This window comes from Balearica regulorum, chromosome 3 (assembly GCF_011004875.1).
Source record: "Balearica regulorum gibbericeps isolate bBalReg1 chromosome 3, bBalReg1.pri, whole genome shotgun sequence".
Lineage (NCBI taxonomy): Eukaryota > Metazoa > Chordata > Aves > Gruiformes > Gruidae > Balearica > Balearica regulorum.
In genome coordinates, this window is record NC_046186.1 from 59,062,222 (window position 1) to 59,073,400 (window position 11,179).

At 40.1% G+C, this 11,179-nt stretch overlaps 1 protein-coding gene across 1 annotated transcript; it reads left to right on the forward strand.

Moving 5' to 3' along the window:
* HINT3 (histidine triad nucleotide binding protein 3) lies at positions 1-7,063 on the forward strand. Its single transcript, XM_075748028.1, has 5 exons — positions 1-188; positions 767-884; positions 2,219-2,288; positions 3,118-3,244; positions 5,308-7,063. Exons 1-5 carry the CDS (start codon positions 54-56, stop codon positions 5,353-5,355), a joined length of 498 nt encoding a protein of 165 aa, XP_075604143.1. The 5' UTR covers positions 1-53; the 3' UTR covers positions 5,356-7,063.
* The last annotated feature ends 4,116 nt before the right edge of the window (positions 7,064-11,179 follow it).

The following is an 11,179-nucleotide window of genomic DNA, read 5'->3' on the forward strand; positions in this document are numbered from 1 at the left end:
GGCGTGCGCGGTCCCGGCGGCCGGGCGGTGTCTGCCGGGGGAGGGCCGGGGCCATGGCGGGGGAGGAGGCCGCTGCCGCCGCTGCTGGGGGGAGAGAAGCCGGTAACGGCGGCAGCTATGACGGCAAGTGTGTGTTCTGCAGGATCGCCCGCCGGGAGGAGCCGGGCACGGCGCTGCTGCCCTGCCAGGTGGGTGAAGGCCTCCCCAGGTGTCCCGCCGCGGAGCTCCCGCGGCCGCTTCCGCCCTTCGCCACCCTCGTCCTCTCCCGCAGGTGCGGGTCCGGTCAGCTCCCCGCTGGCAGCCGCTGGCTTTTGTTGGCCTGGGCGGGTGGCGGTTGTGGGTTGCCGGTTTTGAAGGAGGAGGCACGTCCTGGCCGTCGCCATGCCGGTGTGAGAGCTCCTGTGCGGGCACCGGGGCCTGCGGAGAGGGCAGGGCTCAAGGGCTGAGGGCGCGTCGGGGGAGTCTTCAGGGTCCTCCACTGTTTTCTGGAGATAGGAGTGAAACACTGATCTTGCTATCCTTAAATGTTGGCGCAAGAGCTAGAAACCTTAAAGCAGACGGAATCCTGACTGCAAAGGTCAGCTGAGGACACAAACGTGCTTAACAAGCCTTTCTGTAGGCTGGCTCCAAAAATCTTAAGATTTTTGCTAGTTACTTCAAATATAACATTAGGTATCACATTGACACGGGGAAGATGGACTTTGTTACCTCCTCTTTGCCAATATCCTCGTCCTAATCGATTTAATATGTTTGCATTCTTTTTTAGTATGACGACCTTGTTTGCTTTAGAGATATCAAACCTGGTGCCCCCCACCACTATCTGGTGGTGCCGGTGGAGCACATGGGAAACTGCAAAACACTGAAGGCAGAACACATACCTGTAGGTAAGGCTGTTACTGTGTGTTTAACCTAAAGGAAAATAATTTCGTACAGCCTTAAATACTGTGTCGTCAAGTAAATTACACCTTTGAGCACCATTTAATTGAGGATGTAAACATGGAAATAGGTGGTGTGAGTGACAGTAGATAGGGATTTACTCTTCCTGGGAACTTCCATGTGCTATTCTAGAATAGCACGGGTTTTTTGTGCAGTTCTAGAAAAACATTGCACTAGTGCATGAAATCTCTTTTGTTTGTATGGAGTATAGATACCTCAGCACTTCGTTGGAACTGCATCTTTATTTTTAAAGCATTTATGTGCTGCTTTATTGTGTTTTCTTAGATATATATGCAATTTTAAATTACATGAAAAATTACAGAAGAATTTTATAAAATTTGTATTTTAAAATAGGTGCTACATTATTTTTCAGGAAAAAAGGAAATGAGAAAAGAAAGAGGGAAATAGTGTTCCAATAAGGTTCAATAATTGTTGAAAAGATAAAATGCTAAAATATTGATGCTATGATTTATTGTTGATAGACTTTTTTTTTTTTAATTAAGAAACATTGTCCTGGCATTTGTTTCACAAGAAATGCCTAGCTAAGTGTGTTGAGTAACAGAAGAAACGACAGCCATACATGCATGAAGAGATTCCACCTTAGGTAAATTTACTGGTGATGCAAGAAAGGAGTTATAGTTGCATATTGTAAATCTTGCATCACTGTATTTCTCTTCTAAATGTAGGGTAGTTTTCTCCAGAAAATACTTCTGTATGTGTTTGGCTTCAAGACAATTCCTTAGACTTTTGCCTTGAGTTTTTGTATTAGGGTTGTTTCTTTTCTCAGTGATACTGTAACAAAACTTTGTCCTAGTAATAAATAGGACTGACAGTTTTATTTTAAATTTGTGTACCATCTCTGAAACTTCCTAACTTATGCCAGGCTGCACAGGACCTAGAGATCAAAGTCCTGTAGCTGTGTGGAGATAGATAGAACACTGGAATTAGTGTAAACGTCATCATTCTGACCAGTCAGTATTTGCTGGTTTCTTAATAAAGGTATGGCTTTGGCCAAGGGTCTTAGAATAAGAACACTTAAAAGCATCATTAATGTGGAAATTGGTAACAGTGCCAATGTTCATGTCAATCATTGCACAACACTGTCTTGACAATTTTTGTTTGATTACGAGTAGTTGCAGTATTTCTATTTTGAAAAGCTCATGTTTGTGATCCCAGTGTAATCAGTTTGTTGAAGCTAATATTCTGAAGAGTACATTTTTAAATGACGTGATGACATATAATGTGTAAAAATATTACTTAAACATTTATTTGTGTTTAATAGTGAAGAAGATGATGGAAGTTGGAAAAGCCGTCCTCCAGAGAAATAATTTTAGTGACTTGAATGATATAAGGTATGTAATGGAAACCTTCTGCATTTGAGTATGTTTTTTACTTTTCAGAAAGCTATTTTAGAGATGGTGACAACAACTGCAATATTGAAGAAATCAGATCTGCATTCACTTATCACATGACTTCTCAAGTAGAGTGTCCTGGCATTGAATATAAGCGGTTTTTTTCTGATGAACTTCCAGAGCAGGTTGTATTCCAACTGTGAGATTCTTTCTTGACCACATCTTGGGATAGAGAGGGCACTTCAAACAACTTATCTAAAAAGCTACTCTTTAATTACGTACTGAAAATATTCTCTAAATCCCACATTCCAGAAGAGGGATAAACTTTGTCCTGTACAAGCAGGGCACTGCATTGTATTTCAGTCATACCTGCATTCATTTGGTTTTAGCGCTGCAACCTTTAGTTTAAGCCAGTGCCTTTGACAGCCAAAGTAAATGGTAACATAATTAAGGTAGTGTACAGTATAGGGAGCTGGCCCTTCATGATTAAAATAGGTACAAACTACATTCATCTAGTAACAGTTAGGTTTCCAGCTGAAAATTAGGTATGATACATTTAAGATATGTTTTAGTTTTTAAACCCTCCTTTTTAACAAAATGTATATTAAATACAGAGATGTGAAGGAGGAGGTTAATGGGATTTTGGAAACGTTCCCTGAGAGCATAATGGAAGTGAAAGGGCATATTTTTGTTCCTGCCTTTATGTACATGGAAAATGCGATGAGTTGAGCTGTTAATTCAGTTGATCATGTTAAATAACTTGTGATGTTCCACTTCTTCCTGAACTAACATCACCATTATTTTTTTTACTCATTTTCCTTTTCTGAAGAATGGGTTTTCACTGGCCTCCATTCTGCTCAATATCCCACTTGCATCTTCATGTCCTGGCCCCAGCCAGTCAGCTAGGATTCTTATCCAGACTCGTGTACAGAATCAATTCCTACTGGTTTATCACGGTAAGTGTAATGTACGTGAGCTTTTTGGTAGGTTTTCAATTGCAAGCTGAAAATGTGATGTCTTTCTAACGTTTTAATTATGTCCAAAAATTCTTTGAGCAATTATTTTTATCATGGCTGTAATTATTAATTATGTGTATTTTGCATTAACTATTGTATAGAATGATAGAATGGTTTGGGTTGGAAGGGATCTTACGACCATCTAGTTCCAACCCCCCTGCCATGGGCAGGGACACCTTCCACTAGACCAGAGAAAATATAATGGTAAAAACTTCAATGTTTATGCTTCTAAAGGGAAATGGAGTGCCAATAACATTAACAGCAAACAAAACAGTAGTTCTGGACCTAATGTGTAGCTTATGTTAATGTGATACGCTGCTGAGGACACTTTGTAAGTGTTTGTTCCTTAATTTAAAAGGATGTATTCAAATGTGATGGACTGTATTGTACATACCCTGGTTCATCCAATTTAGGTGAAAAACACGTCTGCCTAATCATTGCTTTTATCAGTTCACATGTTTTTTCTCGTCACCTTTAGACTAGAACAAGTGTCTGCTTTATAAAAACATTGTTTGTACTGATTTGTGTCAGTAGAGATAAGCAATGAGACTGAACTGGCACTGACTAAATCACTGTTTGAAGATCTCTCTCTCTCGAGGACTAAAGCTTACTCTCACTGCTTTGACACAGCAGAGAACTGATCCTTGCAGTGTAGCCACAGCATCCTGGTGTCACTGTGCAGCCCCAAAACAAAGATGCTGAAAAAGGTCTGTCTCATCTAAAGAATATAGACAGCCTCTTACTTAAAGAGAAAAAACTCAGCTGCTTCACAGTGGTACGTTGCTGGAGTTCTCACCTAGCTTAAAAAAAGCAAATGTGTCTCTGCTGTATTGCAGAGCAGCACACAGATATTTGGCCCTCAAATAAATATGGCTGTGTAGTTTTACTACTTGCTGTCTTGGATTAGCTCAGGGAGATCTGTACCACGTTTGGCTCTCCAGTATGGATGCACTTCAAAAGATATTTTGCCCTGTTGTCAAGTTGGAAAATGTTCTTGAGTTGGTTTTGGTTTTGTTTCTTTTTTAAATTATAATGGCTTGAATGTGATTCTTGTTTAGGAGTGCAAAACAAGATTCAGATAAAGCATGGAGCAACTGAAAAGGAAGTTATCTAGCTTTATTTGCAAATAAACTTCAAAAGCAAAAGTCCTGTTAAGTTGTTCCTACCCTAAGTAGCTGACTGCATTTTTACTGCATGTATTTAAAGTATGCCAAACTTAAGCTTTTTACCTTTCAACATGGTTCCTTTGGAGATCTCAGTAAAACCTCAAGCGCTAATTCAAATTAAAAGATTAATTCAGTGGGACTGGCAAAAAACCAAAAGGCTGACAGTGAACTGATTTGTTTCAGAAGTGCCCTTGTCAGCTTCCATGTGCCCGGTTTGGCCTGCTGGAATATCGCTGGCAGGCTTCCTTCTGCCCTGAGCCTTTCTGAGGGCTCTGTGGGCTGGTGCTGTTAGATACACAAAATACAGCTGTCCCAGCTATGCGATAGATGCGCAAATAGCCATATGATGAGAAAAGTGTGTGTGAGCATAGTGACATAACCAAAGAATGGATGTGTATCTCGTGGCATGAACCACATACTTGAACGCACTCCATCCCTCAGCAGCACACATGGCTGGTGTGCAGCTTGTTGGGTGATGAGAGGCCACAACGCGCTGTTTTGGAGCATCTCCCAAAGAACTCCAGATCTCACAGCTTGGTTGTTCTGACCACTGTTGTCTTCTGAGGTCTTTGAAACCACGCTGCTTTATCTGCTATTTATTTGCTCAAACCTCTGACCTTCCTAGGTTCTGGTTTGTCTTCTGATCACCTAATGGGAGTTTGATGTGAAAAGATGTCTGCTGTTTAAAGAAATCGTTGATTTCTGCTTCTGTTGTATGCTTTGTCTGTAAAAATGAAAAGTAAATGCTCTGTCAGTGTAACTTACATTTTAAAGTGCGATTTTCAGTAAACTGAAGGTCCATGGTGTAGTTAATGCATTGCTTTCTCTCTTTCATAGGCTGAACAACTGATTGAGCGACTGCAAACTGAAAATGCTGCCAGTTGAAAGTGCTCTTAGCCTTGTGTCGCTAGCCAGTTTGTTCTTTGTCTTTGAACTCTGATATAGGGTTGCACAGTTTGATGTTGCCAATAATATACCAGGACAAAAAAAAAAAAAAAGCTTTCATTCCTTATGAGGAGATACACACATAATTTGTACCTGCCAACCTAATTCTCCCATTCGGATACTTCAGTCTGTATACTTCTCTGACAATAAGGCCTTGTATCTTAATTACAATTTTATATTTGTGTCTATATATGTACATGCATAATACCTACACACGCATATGCACACATGCAGAGACCTTTCCTAGTTTAAAGGCAGGGTATAGCAGCAGAATGTATTGCAACTAAGGCAACAAGCTGCTACTAACGGCACGTACATGGTACCAAAGGGAATATTTGTTGTGGAATCAAGCTTCTATTTTAAAGCTGCATTGTTCTGGGATTGCAAGCAACATTTAAAACGTTTTTACGTTTCCATCTGTATTTGTATATGTTAGTTATGCGTAGTTATTGGTAGGCACATTGCTGAAAGTACACTACTAACTTTGTGGTGCTAAACCACTTTAATATATTACCTGTCTTTTAAATGTTAATACAATAGGTGCCCAAGATGTGATAATGCTATATAACATAGAATATAGTTTAAATGTATGCATAAGTGGTTGTATGTTGGACTTGTTTCCCTCTTACGTGCACAACATTTTAAGTTAGTTATTGTATGTTTACAAAAAATGATGTGAGAGTTCAGAGGAATTGATATAATATACCGCTCTTCTGCATGACAGTAGGAAAAAAAAATCCAAAATTTTAGATGGTTCTGATAGTGTTCTCACTGGCAGTCCCTTGGAGATTACTAATGCCTTGGCTAAGTTTGATTTCTAAATGAAGTCATAAGAGAAATGGGTCCTTAGTGCAGTGAGTCTGTGGCAGGCTTGCGTAACAGCAATGTGATTTGAATTTGGGGACTCAGCCCAAAACTGGAACGTGTCGGGTTGCTGTATGAACCGTTGCTGTATGCCTCTAAGCAGTACTGCCAGCACTCTGTTTGTCAATACCATATTAAGGCAGACTGTTGGGAAAGTTCAGGCTCCAGAAAACATGGAGTGGATTTTCTTGGTTCACAGAGCCTCTCTCTTGGTGCCTCACCAATCGAGCGTCCTCGGCTGATGCATACACATGCAGCTGAGGTGATGATGATCTGTTGCACTTGCAAGCTTCCCCAAAGGTAATCTTCTCAGTGTTTTCCACTGATCCAGCACCTGTTGCCTTAGTGGTACGATGTATTGTAGTATTCTTACAGTAAACTATACGTAATACTTCAGAAAGTTCACACCCTTCTGAAGAACATTTTCTACCCGGAAGAGTTCACACCTCGCTCTTCAGTAAAATCTCGTTCATAATGTCTTGTAATTGTTTTTAGTGGGCGCTCACATGTCATTTGCAGCCCTTTAGGGGTTTAATTTGTAACATTAGGTAGGAAAAGTGTGAATTAAAGCCACTGAACTTTGCCTCTGTGCAATAGATTAGGAGGTTTGAGCTGGCTCCTAGCTTTGTGAAATACCTGAACATTAAGATCTTTCAAGAGTTACTACTGTGTATGTGTTCTGATTTGTAATTAATTTATGTAACTGTACTTAACTGTGACATGTAATATTTAAAGTATCAACATGAACTGTTGTCAAAAAGGACTAATAAACAGAATAAATGCTGATCTTGGAATGATCTTCCAGTGCAATGGAATAGTGGACTGGGGGGGTTGACCCTGGATTGCCCTTTGCTTGCTCTTCACCCCTGACCCCAGTGGGATGGGAGAGAGAATGGGAAGAGCAAAAGTGAGAAAACTCACAGGTCGAGGTAAAGACGGTTTAATAAATGAAGGAAAGAGAAAGAAAAAAACCTAAGGTATGTGATGCAAAGGTAACTACTCATGGCCTCCCACAAGCAGGCCGGCAGCAATGGCTGTCCCCACCCCAGAAAAAACCCCAGAACCGCCTCTCCTCAGCTTTTATTGCTGAGCATGATGTTATATGGCATGGAATACCCCTGCAGATCAGTTTGTATCCGGTGCGTGGGTTGTGTCCCTTCCCAGTCCTTTGCCCACGGGAGGGGCAGAGCAGGGAAAAGAGCAGCCTGGATGCTGTGCAAGCGCCACTCAGCAACCGCCAGAACGCTGCTGTCCTGCTGCCACCGCTTTAGTCACAAACCCCAATGTGGCACCTCATGGGCTGCTCTGAAGAAAATGATCTCCATCCCAGCCAGACCCAGTACATTGTCAAACGTACGCAGAAGCACAAAGCTCAACTTCTACAGCTTGCATTTGAGAAGGGTCCCACTAATGACAGTAAGACTGGTAAGGTAAGAATCAGGATGTAATCTAGCTTCCAAACTTCTGCTGATGAGCAAGATGGGGAATTCAACTTGTCTCCGACAGCAGCAGCTCAAACAACAAAGCATTAAACAGAGCCACATTAATTATTGAGATGAATGCTCAGTATCTCATTAGTGTTCTTCAGCATAGAACTGCGTTCCATTTTCCTTCTGTATTGACAAGCGTTCTTGGACTCAGCAGATAATTTTTTTAATTAGGTAAAGAAATACTTTCTGAAGAGCCTATCCTAATGCTTTGAATATGTTTCAGAATTACTGGCTGGCCCCTGGAAGAGGCAGTGGGCAGACGCCATTAACTATGTCACCCTCTTCTACAGCAGCATTACAGCATCATTTTAAAACTTCCAAAATCATCTGTAGAACTTTCCAACGAGCAAGGATCAATAAAGTACTCTTGGAGAGTCAACTCGGCAGCTCTTGCTCTCCAAGAGCCTGGAGAAGCAAAGGGAAGTTGCTTAGCCACTGCCCATGGCTCCGTTGTTGTTTGATCCAGTATTAGCAATCCTGAGAAAAGCTGCTTTTTTGACTACAAAGTTTAGGAAAGACAAAGCTTTATTTGTACTCTTTTGCCCAATTGTTTTACATAAACTCCCAACCTAATGCGAACCCAGAGAATGACACTTATGCTGAAGTACTTACTGCCCCTTCTGAAAGAATGAAACAGTACACATACAATGCTGTTAAACATAGAATTTAAAAATAGTTTGTGTTTTGACTAAGGACAGCATTTTCAATGTGATTAAATTGGTAATAGCTCGTCAAGCTATTCTGAAGTCTTCTTAAGTGTGAGTTGTAAATAAGAGCATAAAAATGGGGGCAAACCAGTGAAAATCATATTTGAAATTTGACAAACTTGGAAACAAGAAAATGCTGTGTAAAAACTCACTTGCTGTCATTTCAAACTGATGTACAACATTCATTGAAGTGCTGAAGGTGCTTTCAGTGTCTGACAAAACACAGTTAATCCCTATACAACATACAGTCCAACACAGATGCAGAATTCACAGGCTTCAAGTGGAAGAAGAGGAAAGAGCACTGAGGGAGCTTGCCACAAAGAAGTGAAGTTTAGGAGAGATTTGAAGAGCTGAAAGTTACTCTGACCTTTTGGAAGGTCAGAGTTTACTTATTACAAATAATCTTTAATACTAAAAAACTTCACACGCTACAATTTTTGAAAAAATAATTTAATAAATTCTGCTCCATTTACTCTAATGGGAGCCTGTTGCAAAAAAAGTTGCCTATTGAAAAGTTTAAATTCCTGTTTCATCTGTAGATGCTAATCTAATCTCCACATAACAGAAGAGAAAGCAGAATTTTGTAAAACTTGTAAATAAGTAGCTAAATTGAGTCATGTGCATTAGATACGACGCATTTGTGACCACACAGGCTTCAGGAGTAATTTTTTTTATTCTGGAGTGTTCCAGTGGACAAGCTGACCAACTGTATTATCTATTTTTTACACTTCGTTTGAAATACTGGCTGTTACTGGAAGTGGGAGCCTGGGTTTGTCAACCTGTATGGTTGATACCCACTTTGGCAGGTTGGTGTGTATAATCATTGCACGGGCACGTAGACGTTTCAGTTGCTCTTTAGAGAATGCTCATCTAAAGCTGGCAGGTAGGAAATTTGGCCCTATAATTGTTTAAAAAAAATCCATCCCTCTCTAATCTTTTTTTATAATAATCCTTGGTTTTATTCAAAATACCACAATAGGGCAAGCTTCTTTTAGTTGGTTACAAAGTTGGTAAGACCATTTCATTAAGGCTTACTCTGCTTCTGTCTGTTTTGATCAGAGATGTGCTTAAAGCCCTTGTAGATGTACTCAAGTGCTATTTAAACCAACCAGCAGCAGGAGAGAGTGCAGCAGAGGCCATGTAAGCATCTATTGCTAGCTACTTACATGGCAGTGTAAGCCTAGATTCCTGACATATAACTAATTGAGTCAGTCTTAATTAAGGACTAGCAAGTTTGCATGAGCTGGACTTGCATCTTAGGGTGCTCAGGCTACACACTGCCTCAACTGTGTGTCTTTTAACGTATTATTTGTACAATGTCTAGTAATGTATTATTCTTCCTGATACTACCATCCTGTTAGTCAGCTGGTGACACTAGAACCACCTGATACTGCTTCCTGCGAGCGATGAACTAATGCTACACCAGAACTGACTGGATTTCAGAATTGTGAATTAAACAAACTGCATTCCATAGCTGTATTATAAAAAGCTTGATTCATTTGAAATTAAAATGTATATCCAGGCTTTATCTAACAGGAGCTGAGATCCACTGAGGTGTGCTCACATCATTTTGGCAAGAAATGCTTTTCCAAAAAACAAAGCATGTTAAACGTGTTAAGATCACAAATCATGATGTGTCTTGTTTGCAGCTGCAAGACATAGATTTGTTTCGGAAGAAGGAGTGGATTTGAAAACTAATGGAACACACACCAGCAGTGCCTGGTGCAGCACATATAGCCCAGTTTCCAGCCTGGTAAAATTATGTGGTGATTAAACTTCACCCTTTGTTTCCCCCTCCATGCTCTACCTGCATCTGGCTCCCCTATCTCCCAGATATTCTTATTTCAGCACATTTGTTTCTTCCCTGTTTTCTATTTTCATTGTCTCTTCACTAGGAAAAAGAGGCAGAAGGATAATGAAATCCATATTTTTATTTGCTCAGTCAAAAGGCTTATTTTGATGCAAATCCCTATTGGATGAAAATGTCAAAACAAAAAAAATCTTTTAGGCTTTTTGCAAAAAATGTTCTTTTATATTAATAGAATAATCTACCACTTTGATCGAGTTCATAATTTATATTAGGTTTCAATATCCTTTTGAGGCAAGAGAATATTCTATTTTAAAGACCCATCAAGTGGTGTAGGTAACACCACATAAAAGCTTTTATTTGCACTAGTAAAAAATAGAATTTTGTATTCCTAATTATACAGTTTTCTTGGTGGAGACTATTGTAAATACAGCTCCTGATTATTTTTAATAGCATTACTACAACTATTGTATATAACCAATCCTTTCTTTTTTTAAACATAGAAAAAGTTCCTCAAGAAGAACCATGAAGAAAATCATTATCGCTCATCTTTCAGTCCCATTTTCAACCAGCAGATCATTTTTTCTCTCAGTTCAGAGAACTCACAACTGTGCTTTGAAATCACAGCTCTGCCTCAGCTAAGTGAGGTATGGGACTGCACCGCTATACTTTTATTTATGCATTTGCCACTACAGGAACTCTACCCTCCCTCTGTTGTAAACAACATTGCTGCACTTTCGTGAAAGAAGAGCCACAAATGCACAGTGCCCCAATATACAGTTTCAGTTGTCTTTCACTTCTTTATGTTGAGGCACCCTACTTTCTATGAAGAGATATTAGCTGAATTCACCAAGGCGGCTACAGAGTTTTGTGATCTGCTAGGGTATGACACAGCA